Genomic DNA, 13,796 nt, shown 5'->3' with positions numbered 1-13,796 from the left:
GACTCTGGTGCATCATCATTCTTCCCATTGTTCTCAGTTTTCACAGCATTGAAACATTTCCTCAGGTGTCCTGAGATCACCTCATTGCTAACTTGACTGGAGACACATCGACTTGTGAACCTGTGAGTGCTTGTGTAGGTGAGGTACTGACAAGCCCTCGCTGCATTATTAATGCAGAGTGACTTAGCTCAGCTCAGTAAATGTGACCCTCATCCAGCTCCGACCTGACTGAGGCTGATGAAGTCTATTTAAACAGTGTGTCTGGGGAGCTGCTGCCACTCTTCTCTACCAGGAGTTCAACAGCCCAGATATTCGCAGATACACTGTGGCATACACAATGGAAACACAACTGGTAACACCGTCGTTTTCAGATCAACAGTGGCAGATGAACAGAGCAGGGATGTGCTTTTGCTCATGACATGATTCAGACTCAGAGTTGTTGTGCACACAGTGTAGAACGTGTTGATGATTGTAGTCACAAATTCTGTTTCTTGTGAACAACATTAAAATTCAATTCCCCAACTTGAGAGTTGGAAGGGGGGGGTTGCAAACATTTACACAGCCCAGACACATGGCCACTGTGAATTCACCGTCATTGTTTGAAAACTCCTCACGTTGACACCTTTCCTGATCTTAATCTTAATCTTCACCATCTGCCTCCACACCGGACAGGATGTCGTGGACAACGATGTGTCCTCTGCTGTCACAAAGAGGAAACCAAAGAGGAAACCAGACAGCGTAGAGAGCTTTCTGGACTCCTGCTAAGACGTGTGAATGTAAGGTGTGTGGTTTTCTGTGGTTATGCAGAAAAAATTGTCCTCAAAATCTCTGTGAGGTCATTTCTACACTGTGAGGACATGTTGTCTACTCCTCACCCCTTCAAAGGGCTGTTTGAGGGTTAAGACCTGGCTTTAGGGTTCAGTTTAGAACTGGATCTAGGGTTAATGGGGTCCCTCACAGTGACGTACCTGTCAGGGAGCTGATGTGCTCACTGGAGTCGTCCTTACTGAGTCCCTCCTCCTCTGTGATGTGGCTCATCGGCACATTGAGACTCAGACTGTCCTCATCTGACGGCTGCAACGAACAACAATAAACCTGTTCAGAGCTGAAATGATTATTTTACACAGTGACACATCCTGGGTGTGTTTGTCCATTTTATATCATTATAAACCGAGTATCTTGTTGGCAGTTGGCACATTTAAGCTGCTGGGAATCAGGCTGAAAAACAAGAAGATTTTCTACTGTGAAACAGAAAATCATCAGACTTCATGCAACAGCTGGGTAAAAATCAGATGAGCTGTGAAGCTGTAATACACAATGATGTGCACAAATACACAAACATACAGGTTTCTAAATCACTGAAAGGGAAGCACAGACACACACAGTCTGACACACACAGTGGAAAACAAAGTATTTACAGGTTTTACTTAAGTATTAATACCACTGTGAAAACACTGCATTACAAGTCAAAGTCCTGCATTAACTGAAGCAAGAGTAAGTACTATAATGAGAAAATGTTACTTAAGTAAAAGTACTCAATGCAGAAATCGGCCAGTGTCAGTGTTATTTTATCATGGGTTACTCATGCAGTACTGTGTAGGCAGCATTTTACTGCTGCGGGCGGTGGAGGTGGAGCTATTCCTTCGTTGTATTGTACAGAACTGTAAGTCATTGAGCATTTTTATTAAATATTAGTTTTCTGATTATTTTGTCAATTTCTTGCTTCACTGTTCAGTTGGTGAAAGAGTTCAGGAAGCAGCGAGTCCACAGTGACACCGAGCATCCAAACCTCTGAAGTGTTGAAACAAAATGATTCAGAGGAAAAACACGTGGCAGTTTGTCACGACGAATGGCTAGCTATTATCAAAATAGCTGCCCTTCACTGATTGTCTCATCATTTCAGCTCTACATGTATTTACCGAAGGTGCAGATTAATTTATACCAGAGTGACACATTTTCTCTGCACACATCTTAATATGTAAAACAGCTAGTAACTGAAGTAGTACTAATGTAGTGCAGTAAGAGTACAACATGTCCCTCTCAACTGTAACAGAGTAGAAGCATTGAGTGTCATGAAAAGACAATAATGAGGTAAAGCACCTCAAATTTGTACTTAAGTACAGTACCACTACTACGCACAACATCACACATGCACAGTATCATTGTGAGGACCCCCGATCCTGACCTGAACCCTCACACAGTTTCTGAAGGGGTTAGGGCGGAACAGCATGTCCTCACTACAACGGTGCTGAGCCAAACTTCGTCCACACAACCACAGGGAGACACGTACATACACAGACCTCCGTACCTCAGTAGCAGACAGCCTCTTGTCCCCGTTGTCGCTGCCGACTCCTGAGTCGCTGTCCTGCTTCTTCTGCTGCTCCATGTCCTCCACACTGCAGGTACACAACACAAGTCACACACCTGAGGTAGGTCTGTGTGTGTGAGAGCTAAAGAGCAAGCGAGCTACAGTGAAACAGAGCACAGGCTCCTCCCTCTCTCAGCTGTGTTCACATCCTGAGCTCTGGCTCAGATCTCAGTGTTGTACTGTTGGCTCTTCACAGTATGTGTGTCAACCACTGTACTTGTATTTTAATTTGCCACATGCTTGTGGTTCATGCTGTCTATTAACCCTTTGTCCCACTTTCTCTGTGCAAAAGATGCCACCTCTTCACTCTGGCAGCCGCTGGTTCAGACTTTAGCTGCCCAGAGCTCCTCCATGGCTGTTTGTCGGCTGGAAAAACCGTTCTTCTAACCTCGGCTAGATGGCAAGCAGGGCTGATTTACAGAAGAAGCTAATAAAAATGCACAGGGAATACATTTCAATGAGGAATTATAAATAAGAGGAATTGTTCGCAGTGCAAGCTGGCACACATCAAACGCACAGTAACAACATGCGCTGTGGAAAACTGATGGGAAAAGCTCAAGACATTGGCTATAACCATACCCCCGGCAGAAAAAACTGCCCATAAGAGCACTGTTTCAACAGAAATCCAAGTATGCTGCCCGTCTCATTATTCTGACTAATCCATGTGGCGGCCCGACGTTCAATACCTTCAATTTAAGTAAGTCACAGTTTAACTACTGCATCAAATGCTGCTGTCTTTTGATTTTTAAATGCTCAGAAATATGTTCTGGTCACTCCTTTGTAGGTTATTTATTAAACAAAGACAGTCGGCACTGAAGAGCCGACTGCCAAAACCCTTGGTTGGGTACAGCCCAACCTCTGACCCCTGCTTCCTGGTGGCTACTCCTCATGCACATAGTACATATGCAATGCTCCGACAGCATATGTGTTGTTTTATTTTGGCGGGGCAGGTGAGCAGAAACACTTTTCCTTCATCCTGGTTGAAAGCAAACTGAGCCTCACTGTGCCTCTTATCTGGTTTTAAAAATAGCATCAATCTGTTCCCAGCTTCCTGTGGAGAGAGAGGAGAGGGAGACAGAGAACATCCACATCTCACCCTGCCACTTTTAATTATCTGCCAAAAACTGGAACATCTGTTAAGTAAAACAGTTGCATGAAATGTCACCAAAACAGTCTATTGAAGCGAAGTGACCTAGAGGAGAGGGACAGAAATGAGCAGATAGATGGAGACTGAATGGTTTAGAGCAAGAACATCAGAATTTCATGAGAAAAAACATGAGGGAAGAGGGAGACAGTGAGCAGTGGAGAGAGGAGGAGAAGAATAAAGACAGTAAGAAAAAGGGCGCATAGAGATAAAAACTAAAAAGAATGAGAAAGAAGGAACAGGAGTCTGAGGAAAGGATCGAGGATGTGTGTATTCCTGCCCACGTGTTGCAACTGTTTCATGTGGGCGGACATCACTGCGCTCCACAAACTCTGAGGCTAGGTTTAGTAGACAGCACTACACACAGCTCTACAGCTGAACTGCTGCAGGGACTTGTCACAAACCAAAGTACTGCATCCACTGAAACTCCGACCTGACGATGGTGCTAGATGTTACTATTACAGGTCATTCACACTTCTGTACCATATGTCAGGTGTTACGTTCTCAAAGGACGGAATGACTCCAGGTCAGTGGCTCAGACAGTCACCATCAGGTGCTGACAAAACTCTGCAGACATACAGATGCTGATGCTCTCAGACACTTTGCATCAGGCCAAAACGTAGTCGAGTTTTAAGTTCCCGACATGAAAAGTGACCCTTCACGTTTAGAAAGGCTCACTTTTAATATGGCTTTGCTGCTTTTGTTACAGTCATGTGTAGTTTGTCCAGGGGTGTCCAAATGTTTGCATACAACTGCGGCTCAGATTCTTTCAGTGGTCTCATCAGATTTTCCAGTCTTTGCTTTTCCGTTTCTCATGTTTGGAGCAGTCGTTCATTAGCTGCCTTCTGTTTACTCCACAGTCCTTTCACAGATCCTTCCCGCACTCTGCTACAACTCTGTGCCTCCAGTTTGCAAACCATTACAGACAGTCCCTCACTTGTTCTTCCTTTCTGCCCTTTCATGCACTTCTTTCTTCCTTTGTTCATTCTACCTACATTTGTTCTTTGTTTCATTCCTTTATTTACTTTTCTTCCCACCCATTAGTTACTCCGTCTTCCTTCAGTCCTTCATCCCTTGGTTATAAACATTGTCTAGACCAGGTGTATTTAACTAAAATGTAGAGGTCCAGTTAGAGAAAACTTCTTGAAGCAAAGGTGCAGAAGATCATAATGTCTAACTATTCAGTGTGATATATATTTAAGTAGACTAGTAGCTGGATCAACATCAGCAGGTAATCAATACCTGGCTGTTAAATCAAATGAATTCAGTACAATTCAAAAACCTTTTGACAATATGTCATGTAAGATAGAACTGAACATATATGTATGACTGCCAATATGTATAATATTCTCTCATTAACTAAATAAAAGTAGTATTTCACTTCTCTTTGTGGCAGATGATGCTGCTGACATGGGTATTTGCTTTATTTTATCACAAAACTCTTGTTTTTGTTTTCCCAAATGTAGTGTTTCACCTACAGCACTCATGCATTCTTTGACAACTCCTCCATCAGTAAATGGCTTTTTGTGTTGAGCCAAAATCCAAGCAACTATGCGGGAACACTCATGAGCACGTTGTTGGGCTCAGGATCCTGGTGGACTGGTCATATTGGTCGTTAAAACTACTTATTTTGTGATCTCACTTCAGATTTGAGTGGGTACGTTTGTTCAAAACCTTTATGCTTTATCTCATAATGGCGTTTCAAATTGGCGCTTTTAATAAGTGCCACGGCTTCTGAACATGAGACACACTGGTTTAGTGCTCCCAGTGGTAAGTATGAACAGAAATGAATCCGTCCATTCTGGATTAAATGCTCTATTTTCGCTGTCCACTTTTATTTTTTTGGACAGCGCCGTTTGTTCCGTATTTTTCTCTCCCTTTCTCCGTCTCTGTATCTCTCCCTTTGTTTTCACTACATATTTCGCTGTCTCTTTTTCTTTCTACCGTCTTTTCATGTGTAACTTGCCTCTAACTCGCTCATCTCTCTGCGCTATAGAGTCGCAATGTTTACTACCTGGAATGCACAGACGTGATTGGCTGAGTAGTATCATGTGGGATAGCTTAACTCGCATGCAATTGGTCTGTGCGTTTCCTCATCCACTAAACCACTACTGTAAAGGCTAAAAGAGCTGCGCCGATTAAAATAGAAACGCCCCGTCAGGTTTAAATCATAACGTTATGTTTTGGCTGTAGGTCCAGGTCCGTATGGGACAGCTTTTGGGTCCGGACCCGGAGCGTGGTCCGCCTGTTAGTGACTTCTGGTCTAGACTGTATCTTGGTCTACCTCTCTGACACTAGTCAGGCTGTCAGTGTGACCCAGCAGGGATCCAGAGGAAGGATCACTTTCAGCTGACTAATGGAGGATTTGGCTGCAGCCTGAGAAACTGAAGAAACGTAGCTCTTAGCCATTTTGCTTCAGCACTGCCAGCTTTTATCTGTGCATGTCAAGTCGGTTTTTATGTGTAGAGCCCCACATCACATAGAAGCCAGTTAGTGCCACGAATCCGAGCTTTGTCGTTACCAGCTTGGTTTGACGATGCTTTTGTTCATGTGCAACTCAGCAGAATACTGAACACTGTGATCAGCTGTTTGTCACTGAACCCTCCTTCCACTGAAACCTCCCTTCCGGAACTCTCTCCAGCTTTTAGTGCAGCCATTCAGAACATCACGTTCAATTTGGGATGAAAATGCACCATATGAACTAGTCTGAGTCCTTGAGTTTCTGTATCTGGCATGTGAATCAAAGAACCACGTATTCTGTGAAGCGGCTGCTCGTGTTCTGTTCTGAGGAGCTGCAGCTGCCAGCAGTGAACTGGATCTCTACCTCTGAAACAGCTCTGCTCTGGGAGGTACCACAGAGGATCAGCCTTCAAGCAGCCGCCCTTGGTGAAATAAATGTGCATTTATTTTAAACCAGTAAAATGCACAGTCATGTAAGATGGTCTCCTTTACACCCAAATCATTTTATGGTGTTTACTCTGCAGCTGAATGATGATAGAAAATGTTTCTTTCTTTGCCAAAAGGGTCAAAGAATGAGGAGCCAGTTGGTTTCCTATAAGCCAGAGCTGCACTCGCAGCGCTCACATTACTTTCTACTGGTTTAACCATTCTGTGAAGAAACCGATGGAAGAAAAAAGATTTCCCATCACGTCAACTGCGGCAGCACTAATGCAACAGAGAGAGGAGACGGTGTCTTCCCACTGTGGGACATACATACAGTAAGTGACTGACCTGTCGGTGGTGGGCCGTGACAGGCTGAGTCGCTCCATGACAGGCAGGTAGAGAGAGTCAGGCATCTTCTCACTGCGACATGCCTCGATGCTCAGATACTTGAATATGTGAACTTTACCCTTTATACAGATCTGACAAGGAGAAGAGAGATTCAAATCAGAAACAGCTGAACCGTCTGTTTTGTCTTTGTCTACCGCCTCCACCTGGATTCACACAGGCATCCACCTGACTGCTGAGTCACTGCACTCTGTTTGTGCAGCTGAACACTCCCCAGGTGGCTCTCATCCTCCCGCCTCAAAGAGGACGCAGCCTCATATCAGTGCTCTGGAAACTGCATCTCTTTATCACTGTGTCATGATAGTAATGTCATTTAGCAGCCAATCATGAAGTCCTTGTGATTCCTGCAGCTAGTCCAAGTTTATGTAGGTTAGGTCCATGTGACGTTGTCAAAATCACCAACAATTACATACTTCTCTTGTTAATTTCAACAGATATCATTTCTCATATATTGCAGCAAAAAGGATGTGCCTCTGTGTTAGCCTCCACTGGAAGCAGGAGTGTGTGCGTTGTGCAGGTTAGGGCTGACCCCGAATCGCATGATGATGGCAAAAGTTTGGATTATCACACATTCAGGGAAAGTAACGTACAACCCTAGTGCAGCTCAGAGAAGGCTGCTCCGGTGTCTGGCTCAGAAGTTGTTTTGCTGACTTCGTGGACAGTCAGCGCTGGAGCGGAGAGCATCACTACGGCCGCCAGATACCGGCCACGCTGCCCTGTATTTACATTATATTTCCAAAAAAAGTGACCAACAAAATGCAAGTCAACTCAGGTTGTAATTGATTTATAGGGAGCAGCTCTAGTACAGACTGACATCTGCTGCTCGTGAGCACCTGGCACCTGAACCGACAGCTGAGGAGCTTTAAAATAAAAGGCACAGTGTGAAGGACAGACGGAACTCTTCCACAGCAGCCTGACAAAGCAGCTCTGGGATCAGCTGCTGCTTCAACACAGTGAATGAGCTCAGGTAGTTGGAAGATATTCAAAGCAGAACCTGATTTTGTGCCAAAGATGGTCTCCTTAATCTGATACGTGTGGTGCACGTCGAGCTGTCAGTGCATATAGCCTCCTCACCCAACTATGAAATGTAAGAATCAAGCTCTTTGACTCTTTTTCACTGTAGCAGCACTAACAAGCCTAAGTGTGAGGAAACAACAAATCAAAGAAAGGGTGGGGCGCATCTGGTCACATATAGTGTGTTTAAATAACCCAGAGTGCATTTGCTGGGGCATGGTTTATTTCATGGCGTGGATGCTTTTGTTTTGCAATGAAGCAGTTGACTTCCGGTTTTGAGCCGTGCACTTTTGTTTTGAGTGCACGCTTCCTGTGTAGTGTTTAGGGTGATGTAGCTTACTGTACGAAGCTGACTGAGATGGAGTACTCTTGGACATTAGTTTCATACTGGCAGCCCCTCTGAAAGAGGCACAAGCTCTTATAGTCGAGGATGGTGTATGTAAAGCATAAGGTTCACAAAAGGAATAAAACACCAAAATCACCAGTAAAGTACCAAAATCACCAGTAAAGTGCCATCCTTGCCCGGGGGGGGGGGGGGTGCTACAGTGTGCGTGTGCATGCGTACCTGTGCGGGTGGACTCTGCAGTGGGTTGTTTTCTAACTGGAGCGACTGGAGCTGTTTCATCTTCCTGTAACGCACTGGGATGGTTGACACCTTGTTACAGGAGAAGTCAAACTTCACCAGAGGAAGGTCAGCCAGGTCTGCAGGGAGAACACACCGAGCAACAGAGACCACTTCAACAGCTGGAGTTCCAATGGCATCAGAAAGTTTTCACTTTAGACATGGTTTGATCCCCTGGACCTGAACTGAGCCTGGCCAGAGCCGGACCACAGAGGTCTAAAGAGAGTCACCTGAACTTCATGGCTTGGTTTGTGTCCTGACATGCAGTGTCAACTGTGGGACCTTATGTCTTTCTAAACTCTGTCCAGGCAGGTCAGGTTGCCACAGGTGGCCTCCAGTCAGGTTCTAGACACACGTCAAACAGGAAGCACCTGAGCACAGCCGGGAGCCACAGCGAATGCTCTGAAGACTGTTGAATATTTAAATTTTTTAGAAATTTGCTTCCACTTTGTCATTATGGGTCAATGAGCGCAGACTGATGGGAAAACCTGCAGTTTTATCTGTTTACATTTGAACTACAAAACAATACTTGTGCAAGAAGCAACGCGGTCTGAACATTTTCTAAAGTTCTTTCTTTCGAGTTTTTAGATGAGATGAACTTTGTGACACACAGGACCAGAGCCCATTTACTGCAGAAGCCTGAATATAAGATTATATATGTTCTGTGTTAGAAAATGTAAGGACACTACATCATAAATCCACAGCAGCAGAGGTTAGCTGCTGGGAGGACTGAGGGGTTTCTTCAGCTGGTTTATGACAACTCCTCAGGATTAGTCAGCAGGTTTTCTATGAAGCCTCACTGAGCCCGTTTCAACAGCTCATGTTAAATGTTCTGCTGCCATGTCGCGATGACAGAGGGGGGTGTTAGCAGCCGAGTGTCTGACAGCAACACATCTAATATTTGTAGTTTTTGTGTTTTTTTTTAACTGTCCCGTGCAGTAATCTTTAGTGCTGTGCTGCTATGGTATATATTTGATGCCTTTATTTTGTATTATTATTTATCTATTTTATACTGCTAGGCATTCATTGTGGACAGAATTTCACTGTACAGGGAAACATGGTTCCTCGCTGTGCATATGACAATAAACACTTTGAACTTGAACAAATACAATCAGTACGATTTAAAACCATCTCAAAAATTGAGCAGGGCACTATTAGAGGATGCAGCTGACCACACAGGGCCTGAATGGACATTTCTGTGCCACCTCACTGACAATGCAATCAACAAGGTGTCACTAGCACAAGTCTGACAACCGTTAGTCATGGCCACACAGAATAAAGCCACTGAGTCAGCAATGTGCAGGATATTCTGGTCACTCAGGGCAGAGAACTTCCGCCAGCAAAGTGTATGGTTAGTTTGCCTCTTGTGCACACACACACTTGTACTTCTATCTTTGTGAGTACACCCACTGACATAATGCATTCCCCTTACCTTAACCATCAGAACTAAATGCCTAACCACAACCCAACCATAACCTAAACCCAATTCTAACATGAAGAAAATAACGTGGGCTTCATAGATAACTGGAAAACATTTTGGGGAACAACTGGTCTGATTAGTAGAGACGGCATCCATCCCACTTTGGATGGTGCGGCTCTCATATCTAGAAATCTGGAAGAGTTTATTTTACAACCTGAATTATGACAACCCAGAGTCAAGTCCAGGATGCAGGGTCGCAGTCTTACATAGACAGGTGTGTGGCTTTCCTAATCACGTCCAATCAGTATAATCAAACAAACACAGCTGGACTCAAATGAAGGTGTAGAACCATCTCAGGGATGATCAGAAGAAATGGACAGCACCTAAGTTAAATAGGAATGTCACAGCAAAGGGTCTGAATACTTATGACCATGTGATATTTCAGTTTTTCTTTTTTAATAAATCTGCAAAAATGTCAAAAATTCTGTGTTTTTCTGTCAATATGGGGTGCTGTGTGTACATTAATGAGGAAAAAAATGAACTTAAATGATTTTAGCATATGGCTGCAATATAACAAAGAGTGGAAAATTTAAGGGGGTCTGAATACTTTCCGTACCCACTGTACAGTGCCTTGCGAAAGTATTCGGCCCCCTTGAACTTTGCGACCTTTTGCCACATTTCAGGCTTCAAACATAAAGATATAAAACTGTAATTTTTTGTGAAGAATCAACAACAAGTGGGACACAATCATGAAGTGGAACGAAATTTATTGGATATTTCAAACTTTTTTAACAAATAAAAAACTGAAAAATTGGGCATGCAAAATTATTCAGCCCCCTTAAGTTAATACTTTGTAGCGCCACCTTTTGCTGCGATTACAGCTGTAAGTCACTTGGGGTATGTCTCTATCAGTTTTGCACATCAAGAGACTGAAATTTTTGCCCATTCCTCCTTGCAAAACAGCTCGAGCTCAGTGAGGTTGGATAGAGAGCGTTTGTGAACAGCAGTTTTCAGTTCTTTCCACAGATTCTCAATTGGATTCAGGTCTGGACTTTGACTTGGCCATTCTAACACCTGGATATGTTTATTTGTGAACCATTCCATTGTAGATTTTGCTTTATGTTTTGAATCATTGTCTTGTTGGAAGACAAATCTCCGTCCCAGTCTCAGGTCTGTTGCAGACTCCATCAGGTTTCCTTCCAGAATGGTCCTGTATTTGGCTCCATCCATCTTCCCATCAATTTTAACCATCTTCCCTGTCCCTGCTGAAGAAAAGCAGGCCCAAACCAGGATGCTGCCACCACCATGTTTGACAATGGGGATGGTGTGTTCAGGGTGATGAGCTGTGTTGCTTTTACGCCAAACATAACATTTTGCATTGTTGCCAAAAAGTTCGACTTTGGTTTCATCTGACCAGAGCACCTTCTTCCACATGTTTGGTGTGTCTCCCAGGTGGCTTGTGGCAAACTTTAAACGACACCTTTTATGGATATCTTTAAGAAATGGCTTTCTTCTTGCCACTCTTCCATAAAGGCCAGATTTGTGCAGTATACGACTGATTGTTGTCCTATGGACAGAGTCTCCCACCTCAGCTGTAGATCTCTGCAGTTCATCCAGAGTGATCATGGGCCTCTTGGCTGCATCTCTGATCAGTCTTCTCCTTGTATGAGCTGAAAGTTTAGAGGGACGGCCAGGTCTTGGTAGATTTGCAGTGGTCTGATACTCCTTCCATTTCAATATTATCGCTTGCACAGTGCTCCTTGGGATGTTTAAAGCTTGGGAAATCTTTTTGTATCCAAATCCGGCTTTAAACTTCTCCACAACAGTATCTCGGACAAATGGTTCATTAATACAAGTAAATTAAAATAACAGCAGTTTGGGGCCCGGGAGAAAAAAGTGGAACCATGGTGCAACAATAACGGTTTACTGTCGACATGTTAACTGCAGCGCAACAATATAAGGAAATTTTCACACGGAATAACGCAAATGGATAAATTTGTTACATGGACCACAAAAAAGTAGGCGATTCAGCGCAAGCAGACAAAGAAACGACAGGCAGTAGCCTTATCAACCAAAAAGCCATCTGAAAAGGAAATATGATGAAGCCTATCTTGAGCTTGGATTCACGGTGGGAATGGTGGGGGCAGAAGACAGACCCATGTGTGTCTTGTGTCTTAAGCCGCTGGCAGCAGACGGCACGAGAGCCAACAAATTAAGAAGACATTTAGAGACAACACACCTCAGTCACGTTAATAAGCCACTCAACTGGCAGAAAACCGTCAGCAGAAAAATCGCATGGTAAAATCTGCATCAGTGAACAGCAAAGTACAAATGGCTTCCTTCAAAGTTGCATACAGAATTGCACAGTGCAAAAAATCTCACAATAGCTGAGCAGCTCCATTCTCCCTGCTGCTATACCGGGAGAAAAAAGTGGAACCATGGTGCAACAATAACGGTTTACTGTCGACATGTTAACTGCAGCGCAACAATATAAGGAAATTTTCACACGGAGTATGTAGTGGGCATAATAACGTAAATGGATAAATTTGTTACATGGACCACAAAAAAGTAGGCGATTCAGTGCAAGCAGACAGAACCGACAGGCAGTAGCCTTATCAACCACGAAGCCAGCTGAAAAGAAAATATGATGAAGCCCATCTTGTGCTTGGATTCACGGTGGAAATGGTGGGGGCAGAGGAGAGACCCATGTGTGTCTTGCGTCTTAAACCGCTGGCAGCAGACAGCATGAGAACCAACCAATTAAGAAGACATTTACAGACGACACACCCCAGTAACGTTAATAAGCCACTCGACTGGCAGAATACCGTCAGCAGAAAAATCGCATGGTAAAATCTGCATCAGTGAACAGCAAAGTACAAATGGCTTCCTTCAAAGTTGCATACAGAATTGCACAGTGCAAAAAATCTCACAATAGCTGAGCAGCTCCATTCTCCCTGCTGCTATACACATGGTGTTGATTATGCTGGATGAGACAAGTGCTGCAACATTGAAAACTATCCCCCTGTCAAATGATACAGTTGCACTTATATTTTATCTGTTTTGAACTTGGTGTTATTTGATATTTCAATGCATTTGAAATTTAAAAATTGGCTGATTTCGTTATTTTTTTGACAAGTAGGGCTTGAAAACTCGCCCACCCTCTTAAGAAGGGAATGACAAAAAATGTTTGAGAACCACTGGTCCATGAAGCCAAATGAATCAGATCAGCTGGTCAAACTTCAAGCATGTCTTAAAGACATAAGGGCCTGGATGACCTGTAACTTCTTACTTCTAAACTCTTGACAAAACTGAAGTCATTGTGCTTGGGCCTGAAAATGTTAGAAATCTGCTATCTAATCATATAGTTAGTCTAGATGACATAGCTCTCGCCTCCAGTACTACTGTGAGGGACCTTGGAGTCATTTTTGACCAGGATATGTCCTTTAAATCACAAATAAACCAAGTCTCCAGAACTGCCTTCTTTCACCTGCGCAATATTACGAAAATCAGGAGCATCCTGTCTCAAAGTGATGCTGAAAAACTGGTCCATGCATTTGTTACTTCCAGGCTGGACTATTGTAACTCTTTTTACTATCAGGATGTCCCAATAATTCCCTCCAGTTAATCCAAAATGCTGCAGCCAGAGTACTGACAGGAACTAGCAAGAGAGATCATATCTCTCCAATATTAGCTTCTCTCCACTGGCTCCCTGTAAACTCCAGAATAGAATTTAAAATCCTTCTCCTAACATACAAAGCCCTTAATGACAAGGCTCCATCGTATCTTAAAGACCTCGTAGAGCCTTATCATCCTAACAGAGCACTTCGCTCTCAGAGTGCAGGTTTACTTGTGGTTCCTAGAGTCCACAGAAGCAGAATGGGAGGCAGAGCCTTTAGCTATCAAGCTCCTCTCCTATGGAACCAACTCCCAGTCTCAGTTC

At 43.7% G+C, this 13,796-nt stretch overlaps 1 protein-coding gene and 1 long non-coding RNA gene across 2 annotated transcripts in view; one reads left to right on the top strand and one right to left on the bottom strand.

Annotated features, from left to right (window-relative positions):
- Window positions 1-13,796, bottom strand: part of lrch1 (leucine-rich repeats and calponin homology (CH) domain containing 1) — a 70,940-nt gene that overhangs the window by 18,836 nt on the left and 38,308 nt on the right. The window contains 4 exon segments of the mRNA XM_020621569.1: window positions 969-1,074; window positions 2,309-2,396; window positions 6,744-6,874; window positions 8,380-8,516. Of these exon segments, the coding sequence (XP_020477225.1) occupies window positions 969-1,074; window positions 2,309-2,396; window positions 6,744-6,874; window positions 8,380-8,516 (462 nt within the window).
- LOC109972601 (uncharacterized) lies at window positions 5,464-8,331 on the top strand. The gene is made up of 3 exons (XR_002276713.1): window positions 5,464-6,445; window positions 6,536-6,730; window positions 6,873-8,331. It is a non-coding gene; the product is annotated as an uncharacterized LOC109972601 (long non-coding RNA).

This window comes from Monopterus albus, unplaced genomic scaffold, assembly GCF_001952655.1.
Source record: "Monopterus albus unplaced genomic scaffold, M_albus_1.0 scaffold261.1, whole genome shotgun sequence".
Taxonomy (NCBI): Eukaryota; Metazoa; Chordata; class Actinopteri; order Synbranchiformes; family Synbranchidae; genus Monopterus; species Monopterus albus.
Note: the sequence above shows the minus strand (reverse complement) of the source record. Positions and strands in the feature narration are given on the sequence as shown.